The 13,689-nt window shown below is 40.6% G+C and overlaps 1 protein-coding gene across 1 annotated transcript in view; it reads right to left on the bottom strand.

Annotated features, from left to right (window-relative positions):
- LOC121585001 (polypeptide N-acetylgalactosaminyltransferase 9-like) overlaps positions 1–12,503 on the bottom strand; it is an 88,327-nt gene extending 75,824 nt beyond the window's left edge. The window contains exon 1 of the mRNA XM_041901299.2: positions 11,406–12,503. Within this exon, the coding sequence (XP_041757233.1) occupies positions 11,406–11,646 (241 nt within the window). The 5' untranslated portion in view covers positions 11,647–12,503. The remainder of the gene's footprint in view (positions 1–11,405) is intronic.
- Positions 12,504–13,689: the final 1,186 nt, after the last annotated feature.

Raw genomic sequence — 13,689 nt, forward strand, 5'->3', positions numbered from 1 at the left:
CACCCCCCCCTTTGCCCTCAATTCGTCGGGGCATGGACTCTACAAGGTGTCGAAAGCATTCCACAGGAATGCTGGCCCATGTTGACTCCAATGCTTCCCACAGTTGTGTCAAGTTGTGTCAAGTTGGCTGGATGTCCTTTGGGTGGGGGACCATTCTTGATACACATGGGGAACTGTTGAATGTGAAAAACCCAGCAGCGTTGCAGTTCTTGACATAAACCGATGCGCCTGGCACCTACTACCATACCCCGTTCAAAGGCACTTAAATATTTTGTCTTTCCAATTCACCCTCTGAATAGCACACATACACAATCCATGTCTCCATCGTCTCAAGGCTTTAAAATTATTCTTTAACCTGTCTCCTCCCCATCATCTACACAGATTGAAGTGGATTTAACTACTGACATCAATAAGGGATAATAGCATTCACCTAGATTCACCTGGTCGTCACTCTATGTCATGGAAAGGGCAGGTGTTCTTAATGTTTTGTACACTCAGTCTACATTTCCCTGGTACTGATCATTTTACAGGATATCAGGTCTAAAATCACTGTTGGAATTCTCCTCATTTGGAAAAGCATATTAGATACGCTTTCGGTTAACCTAATTAGAATTAGACTGAAACTGGTTGGGACTGACAGGTTTAAAGATACTTTACAGATACTACTGGCCACAACAGCAGCTCTCTAGACTGTTATAATTCCCTGCAGAGGAAGGGGTCGCCTGGGTAAATAATACAAAATCTATCAACAAACAAATACAGCTTTTCAACTACACATCGATGGCCGTTCACTAAGTGACTTTAAGTCATCCGACTGGTCACACACAGGTTGAATCAACGTTGTTTCGATGTCATTTTAATGAAATGACGTGGAACCAACGTGGAATAGAAGTTGAATTGATGTCTGTGACCAGTGGATCACACATCAGAAATAAATCTGTGTCTGTGAAGTCTCCAACTATTGTAATTGACATCTGATTGAATGTCTCAGACAAATCACCCTGATGCTCTTATTAAAATGACACAGTACAATGAATTTAGCAGACTAGAACACAGTTCCCCTCTCTGTGACATTTGTAAAGGGGAAAGGAATGTGTACAATGGGTTATCAGAAATTAGATTTTCAGAGATCTCAGCAGTCTCATCAAGTGAATGCTCTTGGAAGTTTTCAGTCTTTAATCACAGACAGTGATATTTTGCTGTTATCAATGTAGAACTTTCCAGAACGACATCAAAGTCTGGCTCTTAATTATACTTTTGGTTTGTATTTACATTCCTGGCTCGTTCTTTTTTTTACCTTTTACGTTTAAGTATCATTTACATTTTAGTCATTTAGCAGACACTCTTATACAGAGTGACTTACAGTTAGTGAGTGCATACATTATTATAAAAAAATTAATAAATCATACTGGCCCCCCATGGGAATCGAACCCACAACCCTGGCGTTGCAAACGCTGTCGTATAAATATATATGACTCGAAAGTAGTCAACTCAAACATATCTCACAAGAAACTAGAGCCTGTGAATCCAAAAATTAGACTTGTATTATCTATTAACAAAAGCCGAGCAATTCCATGGAACGACTGTCTCTCTCTGGCTTAGACATCCCTTTTATACACCCACACACAACTGCACAAACATGCGTACATGGCATATAGTTACCCCCTTATGGCAAATTCCTAACTTATTTTAGTTCTACACCACCCTTCTTTTTCAACGTCCAACTGTCACACAATGTCCACTCCAAAAGGTAATGAATGCTTTTTTCTATATGAAGCCTCTCATTCTATCATTCTATTGGCTGCGTGGCCTAGGCCCCTTCTTAAAAAAGAACTACGGTAATGCATACCATGTGTCCATAACAAGCCCATGGGCCACAGTTTGAGAGCCCCTGCGACAGAGCACATACATTCATTTAAACATAGTCATGTTTATTACTAATATTATTATTTTACCTTTGACCTCTCCCTACATTTGCCTTAATGATACATAAAATAATACCATAACGCCGGCCATTCCCTACCACACCCTGGACGACGCTGGGCAAATTGTGCGCAACCCCATGGGTCTCCCGGTCATGGCCGGCTACGACAGAGCCTGGATTCGAACCAGGATCTCTAGTGGCACAGCTAGCACTGCAATGCAGTGCCTTAGACCACTGCGCCACTCGGGAGACCGAGTATGGAGTGAGTCTCATAGCTCTTTCTCTCGTCTGGATATTTTAGACTCTGCTGCACCTTGTCTAGGTATGAAGTCTCATAGCGTTTCTGGTTTGGATATTTTAAACCCTGCTGCACAGTGACATTGTATGGGCTTAATTTGATCTTCCTGTCATACTTCCAGTGTGATCTCCACAGGTAAACCATGTTGCCTCTTCTCAATAGATGGACAGAAACAGCAAGTTAACAGGCCATACTAATGAAGATCTAGGGTCACACATTCTCCCACAAGCCATTGCAAGCAAAACGTTTTGGGGGAGAGGGCTTTGAGGTTCTGAGAGATTTGCCATTGGAGCTGAACGGTTGGCTGTTGCAAGCTGTCACCTCTCACGAGAGGGATCACATTAGGGACAATGCAGTGGTGTCATCTGACACCCTGGGTGGGGTTCAGTAGTGTTATGAACCCATTCTGAATCCCAATTGCCCACTCTCATAACACTGAGGTAATCTAAGAAGCAACAGAAAGTGAAATCTGGAGGGCCTCTCTGCGTGAGACTCAGAAACAGCCTAACATCCCTGCAGTTTAGTTTTCCACAGTCCGTCAGTTATTTTTCTCCCCTCACTCTCTGCTTCTTCTGGCTGGTTGAAGAAAATTCCATTAGAGGATGAGCGGATGCACTCACATTGAGCCAGGAAGTCTGTCCGCTGTTTGCTGCTGCCTGACAGAGTGGAGAAGAGATATTTTAACATAGGCCTCGTGCGACTGACATGGTTTGAACCTGGGTATCTTACACAACAGAAGAGCACATTAGCCCGCTAAGCTAAAGCTTAGTCAGTGGTCCAATGCAACTCTACGTCTAAAGCAATGTTACTCATCATCAGTGGTGTAGTGGAAGGGTAAATGCAAGTAAACACAGTTTACCCACCTTTTTTTATTTTGCGTGACAGTTCACCCACCTTTGCAGAAAAATCCATTGTAAGTATAGGGAGCGTTACTCTTTTCTCTGTGACCGGCGATCAGAGTTTACCTTCCTATTTTTTTTACCACTACATCACTGCTCATCATGTGAGTGTGGTCCAGAGTACTGGTTTGATCCTGTGTTGTTTATACACAGGATCAAACCAGCAACAGCAAACAGAACCGGCTCAGGGATTTGGTGGTGATTGGTTTGGAGCTGCCTTTGTTTTGCTGCTGCCGATACAATTGGGCTTTGATAATACCTCAGAGGATCATTTGTTGTAGCTACAATTTCTCACTCTGCTGCTGATTCATCTTTTCATGTTATTTTTTTATTGAGGCTGAATAGTCTGTTGATTAGAGCAAAGCAAGGAATCCTTACAATGCCACAACTTATTAGTGCAAATAGAGGGGTTTAGCTTTTGATGAAAACTGACAAGTCCGCTACAAGGATGAATACTTATTGGAAATATTACATTCAATTGTGTTTTATTACAAACCACTCTGAATTGGTACAGTATATATTGCTAAGTGTGTAAAGCTACTTGAGCTATTAAATTAGACAAGCCTCAAGCCATTCAATATAATTCACATTCCAGACATAATAGAACATTAAATGATTGCATTCACTAAAACCAATGAGTAGGTAAGTCATTTTCTACAACAATGAGAGATGTCCCACACAAGTCAACAAAATACAACAATAATATGGTTGTGCGATTCATCATTGAAATATATTGGACTCTCATTCAGGGTAAAAAATATTGTGAATCAGGTTGGGCAAACTATTGGGGCACACGATGATGGCATATGCTCCAGCTACCACAGTGTTTGGCCAGGACTGTGAATGTCAGTGCACCTCTATGACTAATCGTGTTACTGTACTGTTGACCACAGTGTTTGAGCACTATGCTTGTACCATTGGGTTGGACCTGTATACAATGAGCAGAAACATTAACTTGTTCAGTCAAGGCAGACAATATGCCTACCATGATGTAGTTCTGTGAATATAAAGCAGAATAAATCTGGGAAGGAAGGGTAGGGGAATCAAGGACACTTGATTTTTCCAGGCTTATTAGATTGACTGATAAGACGCTTTTAAAGGACTTTTCGTGTCTGGGGTAAAACTGTACATTGCTTATTCACTATGGCAAAACCACCAAAAAGAGCTTCAAGCTTTTTAGCCTAAACAGAAGCATATCTACAGATGTGTGTAATCCTATCCTATTGTGATGATTCATGTTGTATCACTGACACATCCTCAACCCAATATCCTTTACTTCCTCTAGTGTCATTCTTCAAACTGCACATTAGCAAAACACCTTAATTATCCCTCAATGAGGTAATTACAGGGAAACATCTGGTTGTTCCACTGTAAACACACAGGCACTATTCCCTGTATTAAGAAGTTAGCAGCACGCTATGGGGAGATAAAGGTTGCATCCAAAATGACACCCTATTCCCTACATAGTGCACTACTTTTGACCAGAGCTTTATGGGCCCTGTTCAAAAGTAATGCACTATTTAGGGAATAGGGTGCCATTTGGGAGTCAGACGAGGATGGTGTACTGTTCCTATGCACTCAGATGGACAGATCTGTGTTTGTGCAGATATGGGGACGAGAAAGGCTGACTACCATTAAACATCAATCTGGGTGCACTATGTCCAAGTGCATATCCATCTTGATGTTCAGTCGCTCACCTCAGAATCCATTTTTATAGAGGCGCCCGCAAAATGATGCATTAAAGTCATAACAGTGATAAATAATGTAACAACATTCAAAAAGTGTCTAACTTGGGCTTTATGCGATAGATGTCAAACTAAAAGACACCCCCATTTTGTGAATGATTTAAAGGAAAAGTGGAGTTATGCGTGTCAAAAGTGAAGCTGAGATTATATAAATATTGATGTCTTGGATGTGGTCGTGTGATCTGTTGTTCAAGAAGAGGAAAATAACTCCCTGTGGTTGGTTTTAAAAGCTACAATGTGGGCGATCCATAAAACATTGACAACAGGGGAAAGGCATAATGTATAATGCATAAAGTCTTGATTTGCTGCTCATGTCAAAAAACGCAAACCAATGGGTCATCAGGTCTTATAGGGGTGACTTGTAGCTCAATTGGTAAAGCATTGCGCGGGTATCACCCATACGTAAAGATGTATGCACACATGACTGTAAGTCGCTTTGGATAAAAGTGTCAGCTAAATGGCATATTATTTTTATTTTTATTTTTACTTGTATTTGGAAATGATCAATGTGATATCTCTAGACCCAATGTGCCATCACAATAATCCAAGCTTGCATGGCAACACATGCAAAGGTCTGAAAGTGGAAAGTACTGTTTCAAAAGAAGAAGTGCACAATAGCACCTTTTAGCAATTCTAAGGCAAATATTCTTTATAATCTACAGTAAAGTATATATGTCTATAAATCATGAAATACGACACTTTCCTAATGAAAAGGAAATATATTCACATGGATCTAACCTCTCATTTAAGAGGGCAAGGACAGATTCATGTCAGGACTTTGTAGGGAATCATCAAATTAAATTTCAAAAATAACCACCATATGAAACCTCTAGCTATTCCCAAAGTGGCATTATCCTGTAGATAGAATGCAGATTGTCAGAAGAGGCAATGAATTTATTACAGGGATTCAGATTCCTAAATACTGGAACTGATTAATTGATTATCATCAGTTACTGAAAATGTTTGGTAGATGATTGCTTATCTACATATCATTACTGGAAAATACAGTGGGGAGAACAAGTATTTGATACACTGCCAATTTTGCAGGTTTTCCTACTTACAAAGCATGTAGAGGTCTGTAATTTTTATCATAGGTACACTTCAACTGTGAGAGACGGAATCTAAAACAAAAATTCAGAAAGTCACATTGTATGATTTTTAAGTAATTAATTAGCATTTTATTGCATGACATAAGTATTTGATCACCTACCAACCAGTAAGAATTCCGGCTCTCACAGACCTGTTAGTTTTTCTTTAAGAAGCCCTCCTGTTCTCCACTCATTACCTGTATTAACTGCACCTGTTTGAACTCGTTACCTGTATAAAAGACACCTGTCCACACACTCAATCAAACAGACTCCAACCTCTCCACAATGGCCAAGACCAGAGAGCTGTGTAAGGACATCAGGGATACAATTGTAGACCTGCACAAGGCTGGGATGGGCTACAGGACAATAGAAAAGCAGCTTGGTGAGAAGGAAACAACTGTTGGCACAATTATTAGAAAATGGAAGAAGTTCAAGATGATGGTCAATCACCCTCGGTCTGGGGCTCCATGCAAGATCTCACCTCGTGGGGCATCAATGATCATGAGGAAGGTGAGGGATCAGCCCAGAACTACACGGCAGGACCTGGTCAATGACCTGAAGAGAGCTGGGACCACAGTCTCAAAGAAAACCATTAGTAACACACTACGCCGTCATGGATTAAAATCCTGCAGCGCACGCAAGGTCCCCCTGCTCAAGCCAGTGCATGTCTAGGTCCGTCTGAAGTTTGCCAATGACCATCTGGATGATCCAGAGGAGGAATGGGAGAAGGTCATGTGGTCTGATGAGACAAAAATATAGCTTTTTGGTCTAAACTCCACTCGCCGTGTTTGGAGGAAGAAGAAGGATGAGTACAACCCCAAGAACACCATCCCAACCGTGAAGCATGGAGGTGGAAACATCATTCTTTGGGGATGCTTTTCTGCAAAGGGGACAGGACGACTGCACCGTATTGAGGGGAGGATGGATGGGGCCATGTATCGCGAGATCTTGGCCAACAACCTCCTTCCCTCAGTAAGAGCATTGAAGATGGGTCGTGGCTGGGTCTTCCAGCATGACAACGACCCGAAACACACAGCCAGGGCAACTAAGGAGTGGCTCCATAAGAAGCATCTCAAGGTCCTGGAGTGGCCTAGCCAGTCTCCAGACCTGAACCCAATAGAAAATCTTTGGAGGGAGCTGAAAGTCCGTATTGCCCAGCGACAGCCCTGAAACCTGAAGGATCTGGAGAAGGTCTGTATGGAGGGATGAGCCAAAATCCCTGCTGCAGTGTGTGCAAACCTGGTCAAGACCTACAGGAAACGTATGATCTCTGTAATTGCAAACAAAGGTTTCTGTACCAAATATTAAGTTCTGCTTTTCTGATGTATCAAATACTTATGTCATGCAATAAAATGCAAATTAATTACTTAAAAATCATACAATGTGATTTTCTGGATTTTTGTTTTAGATTCAGTCTCTCACAGTTGAAGTGTACCTATGATAAAAATTACAGACCTCTACATGCTTTGTAAGTAGGAAAACCTGCAAAATCGGCAGTGTATCAAATACTTGTTCTCCCCACTGTATGTTTAATTCCACCACAGGCTTCATTTCCCCACTCCAATTTGCTGGGGAGTTGTCTGTGGGCACTCCAATAAATTGTAGAATTACTGATGAATACTATTAAGGTAGGGGTATGGGAGATGAGACAAAATTACATTTCTAATTCCTCATCAGGATTTCTCTCTCTCCAGGCTTTATTAACAACATTGCTTTCTGCAGCATAATTGAAGGGTTTATTTCCAAAACGCTATATCCACCAATTATCCACATTTGTGTTTTTTCATCAGAAATAATTGCGTATTGGTACCATTATGGGTGTGTAAAATATTACTGTTCTCAATTTTTTTTATTAATAGATTATTTTGCAAAACACTTTATATCCATTGTTCAGTTGAAATGGAATGTTCATATCCTGTATATTTGACTGTGATATGTGGTTGTCTCACCTCGCAATCTTAAGATTAATGCACTTATTGTAAGTCACTCTGGATAAGAGCACATGCAAATTACTAAAATGTAAAATGTAAATGTTTTACAGGGATGTAGCTCAGTTGGTAGAGCATGGCGTTTGCAACGCCAGGGTTGTGGGTTCGTTTCCCACGGAGGGCCAGTATGAAGAAAAAAAAAAAAACTGTAAGTCGCTCTGGATAAGAGCGTCTGCTAAAATGACTAAAATGTAAAATGTAAAAATGTTTTACATATACAGTGCCTTGCAAAAGTATTCATCCCCATTGGCGTTTTTCCTATTTTCTTGCATTACAACCTGTAATTGAAATTGATTTTTATTTGGATTTCATGTAATGGTCATACACAAAATAGTCCAAGTTGGTGAAGTGAAATGAAAAAAATTACGTGTTTCAAAAAATTCAAAAAAATAAATAACGGAAAAGTAGTGCGTGCATATGTATTCACCCCCTTTGCTATGAAGCCCCTAAATAACATCTGGTGCAACCAATTACCTTCAGAAGTCACATAATTAGTTAAATAAAGTCCACCTGTGTGCAATCTAAGTGTCACATGATCTGTCACATGATCTCAGTATATATACACCTGTTCTGAAAGGCCCCAGAGTCTGCAACACCACTAAGAAAGGGGTACCAACAAGCAAGCGGCACCATGAAGACCAATGAGCTCTCCAAACAGGTCATGTACAAAGTTGTGGAGAAGTACAGATCAGGGTTATAAAAAAATATCAGAAACTTTGAACATTCCACGGAGCACCATTAAATCCATTATTAAAAAATGGAAAGAATATGGCACCACAACAAACCTGCCAAGAGAGGGTCGCCCACCAAAACTCACGGACCAGTTAAGGAGGGCATTAATCAGAGAGGCAACAAAGAGAGCAAAGATAACCCTGAAGGAGATGTAAAGCTCCACAGTGGAGATTGGAGTATCTGTCCACAAGACCACTTTAAGCCGTACACTCCACAGAGCTTGGCTTTATGGAAGAGTGGCCAGAAAAAGCCATTGCTTCAAGAAAAAAATAAGCAAATGCGTTCGCCAAAAGGCATTTGGGAGACTCCCCAAACATATGGAAGAAGGAACTCTGGTCAGATGAGACTAAAATTGAGCTTTTTGGCCATCAAGGAAAACGCTATGTCTGGTGCAAACCCAACACCTCTCATCACCCCGAGAACACCATCCCCACATGGTGATGATGTTTTTCATCGGCAGGGACTGGGAAACTGGTCAGAATTTAAGGAATGATGGATGGCGCTAAATACAGGGAAATTCTTGAGGGAAACCTGTTTCAGTCTTCCAGAGATTTGAGACTGGGATGGAGGTTCACCTTCCAGCAGGACAATGACCCTAAGCATACTGCTAAAGCAATACTTGAGTGGCTTAAGGGGAAACATTTAAATGTCTTGGAATGGCCTAGTCAAAGCCCAGACCTCAATCCAATTGAGAGTCTGTGGTATGACTTAAAGATTTCTGTACACCAGCGGAACCCATCCAACTTGAAGGAGCTGGAGCAGTTTTGCCTTGAAGAATGGACAAAAATCCCAGGAACAAATGCTTGCACAATGCACAAGAGCTGGATCACTTTTCAAAGCCATGTAATATAAGAAGACTGAGCATTTTAAATGTCCTCCAAATCTAATTGGGCCTTGTCTTAATCCATTGGCATGTCATTGTTGGACAATAAACAACTGAAAAATGGGCAATTACTTCAAATCGCTGCAGGACATGGTAATAGTTATTGGCACACAAGGTTCTCACTCTGTACAGCCAATCCCAATTGCAATAGAATACAATTTGTGGTCTGTGCCCCATTTACAAATCGGGTAATAAATCGGGATATAAATGTATGATGAAGTGTGTCAATAAATAGGTGGACGCTAAACATGGAGGGGTTGGTGACAGGAGGGAAGGATTCCTCCAGACTCTGTCTGACTCTGTACACTTCAGGGCAAATACATAAAATACATTTTTAGTGTCACACACCAGATAGGTGCAGTGAAACGTTATTTTTACAGGGTCAGCCATAGTAGTACACCACCCCTGGAGCAAATTAAGGTAAAGTGCCTTGCTCAAGGGCACATCGACAGAGTTTTCACTTTGTCAGCTCAGGTATTCGAACCAGCTACCTTTCGGTTTCTGGCCCAGTGCTCTAACCGCTAGGCTACCTGCTGCCCTACATTCATAAATATATGGTGGCTCCCCGGCCCCTTACACCAGATAAAGCCCCCTGAATGAGAGGATGCATTATATATTTGGTGAGGCAGTGCCTCCTAGCTTTGCTCCAAAGGCCTTGAAAACGTTTGAAAATAAGAATAAAATGACTTCACAAACACTTTGACCAAAATCCTGTTCATAATACAATAGTTCCGGCATGAATAGGGCTTTTGCTGGGCACCAAGGCCAAATATCACAATGATGGTTTGATACTGTGAGTACACAACTTATCATTTAAGAACCTGTCTCTATGGAATTGATTTTATGTTAACATTTTCACCTTAAAGCTGAGTTTTGTTGATGTCGACTGAATAGGGAGATTGAGGGAATTATCCGCTACTATTAACAAATCAGTGATTGCACAGGCTGCTTATCATAGGATTTGTATAGGATTTGTATATACTATTGATAACATATGGATGATTCTTACTGTAATTGTGGAATTGACTGTATAAAATGCTACATAGTAATGCATGCTCAATATTCTCTACAATAGTTAAAGGACCTCTCAAATTAAATGTTGGACTTTTCAGTCTATGGATCTCTCATGTTTCATGAGAGAGTAGGACCATGGAGCATACTGAGAGTCCTGAGTTGTTTTTTACATGATTTAAAGGATGCTGTTTTTTGCCAGGCAGATACATTTCAGTGATTAATGGCAACATAATTAAATAAAGCTGCTTTTTCATTTGATTAGAGAACCATTTTATTGGAACTTCTTTTAGATTTCAGACAGCCAATCAAGATGATTGTATTGGGACCAAGGGAATGACAAAAGCAAAACTAGTAGCCAGAGGCAGGGTTGTTTCCCCCTATGGGTATAATATTAAACTATTGGCTAAGGTCTTTGATTTCAATTATTGATAGGGATCAGACCAAGTTAAATGCACAGATTAGGAACTGTAGCATTTATTCTACTTTAGAAAAATATATTCACTTGTTGGCAATGGTTTGTAACACCATGAAGAGCCACCATCCGTTACTGGATGACTCACTCTGCACAAAATAACTATACCTACTGACTGACACCGTCTGAATTGCTGATATACCAGTTGCATATTATCTTGTTGACCATTGTCTGATCAAGTCCAATGTATTTGGGAAAGTAACATGCATAGGCTGTTTATAGTTGCTCTGTAGTAAAATGACAGTAACTCAGGATGGCCATAACTATAGAGATATGACTCCTCAATTAATACTGAAAATTAGAAATATCTCATACTTGAGTAAAGGCTATACTAAATGTTGTTAAGTAAGCATACTCCATACCATTTAATTGGTTGTAGACAACGTCTTCGAGCCGCTCCAGCCTCTGAAGTATAGACTGCCTGTCCACTAAGTTGGAAACTTTTCCATTCCTGGTTCTCAGTCTCTGGTCTGATATCCTGCCGATCTGAATGAGTTCCTCAGAACGGTCCTGTATTCTGCAGTACACTGAGAACAAAATGATCCCCACAAAAACGAAAATGTTTACCGTGAGCAAAGTTTTTATTTTGCGTGCCACAGCCATGTAACCTAAGAGAACAGTCGGGCTGACACCGTCAAGCCAAATAATAATCCATTTGGAGTACTTAACTACCTTTCGGCTCTGTAGCAATGAAAGCAGACGCTTTTAGTGGAAGTCAACTTTGGGAGTCCTGGAACGAGGAGCTGTCCTTTCAGCACCACTGAGATACCGGCGGCACGCTTCTCTAGGGCTGGTGTGGGGGGCTAATCCTGTTCAAGCTTCGGGTCTCCCAGACTGTGGTATCCAGATGCTGTACTGAAGAAGTTGAAGGTTGACAAGCATGCTAGACAAAACAATGTTTTCTCTTTATATCAACGCAGTACGCCTATACCTTTACAGACTCACTGCTGGTGGAGTGAAATAGAATGTCTTCTGTGGTGTCCACTAAAAATAAATTACGTCAGACACGAACCATAGTCTAAAATAGGAGCGAATATGTACTGCAGCCAAACATATCTGCGTGCACTGCAATGTGGAAAGTCGTCAAATCTCAGTCACGAGGACAAAATCAGCTCGTCCATCATTAACAGTGCATAATACCGTATTTGCGAAGCAGCATCAAATATCACTGCTTTGACATTTCCTCTCTCAAAGGCGTTGTGGTCACAGGATTCGTCCTGATCCTGAAAGAGATTCGGATGTGTTTCGAAATGTGCACATGCCTCCCTCAATTATGCAGCGAGTTTCTTCCATCAATCCACCATTGGTCGCAATAGAACGTTGAGGTGGTGACAGAAGTTCAGAACGGGTTTGTCCTCAAATGCTGTCAAACGGTACGGATGCTCGCGCTGCCTCTCTGCATGGTGAGCGAGCCAACCATTCTCTGTTGCCAGCTCTCGCATGCTGTCTTGCATCCCACCCTCTCCCTCTCTGTTCAGGCTCTCTCTCTTAAGGAAGAGTGCAGGGAAAGCGCTATTGCGTTGTGACGTTTAGAGTCACAATTATTAATATTCACGTGCTGCCTCAGGGATAAAAGAAACATGAATATAAAAAGCAACTTTCTTGGAATTCATACGGTGCACTGTATCCGGCCACTTAATTACAATAACATAACATAATAATAATATATGATTAGAAAATATGTTATAGAACCCTAGGCTATGTCCAATTTGTGTATTGACTATTGTACCTCGAGTTGATGAGCTTGTAAGTTTCATAGCTACTGTTTTTTCCCATTGCAGCATTAATAGTTATGTCCAGTCAGCCAACACATTCTAGAGGACATGTGTATGCAAATGTAATTGCTCCTGACAACTGCCATATCCTACTGAGACCCAGCAATTCATTTGTGTCCTCTCTAATGGACATTAGTTTTTGGTCCGTATCTCAAAGGCCATTACATGCCACGGTGTTAGGTCCTGTTGTACCTTTGTGAGGCTTTTGTCAGCTTGAAACTTTTTTATTTCTGGTTCTTCAAAATGGCTAACATCACAACTACCACCACACTTGTTTCGCTGTGGTCACAGGATTCGTCCTGATGGAAATATCTCAGGAATAGTTTGGTGTGTTTTCAGAGAAGTGTAATAATGTGTTTCACATTAAATAAGAGCTTGTTAATAAATGTTATCTGTAATGTACATCAGGATGCTTTTTTACTTACTGTCCCCATTTACTGTATTGTAAAATGTTTTATATTTACTATCAACCGAGTCCTAATGGCCACTACTGTGCACTGTATACAACAAAAAATAAATAAACATATTTCTTCAAATGTTTTTCATTGACACATATTGTTTTCACCCCAAAGACGGCTGTGATGTAAAAAATGATAATTCCAAAACTTATTTTTGTTAGGTCTCAGGAAACTATAAAAACAACCCTGTAAGGACATTGCTAGAGGGTAACAGTCAAGATCAAATAAATTAAACACGTTTGAGCTGGCATTGACTTCGAGATTGATTGTATTCTCCTAATACCAACAGAATAAATCACACACAGAATAGTCAGGTTGATTGAGCTACTATACTCCCAATAATCATAACAACAGCCAGAACATGGTTTGTCAATTATTGTTGGTATATGACTTAATTGATTGCTAATTGATTT

This window comes from Coregonus clupeaformis, chromosome 16 (genome assembly GCF_020615455.1).
Source record: "Coregonus clupeaformis isolate EN_2021a chromosome 16, ASM2061545v1, whole genome shotgun sequence".
NCBI classification, from domain to species: Eukaryota; Metazoa; Chordata; class Actinopteri; order Salmoniformes; family Salmonidae; genus Coregonus; species Coregonus clupeaformis.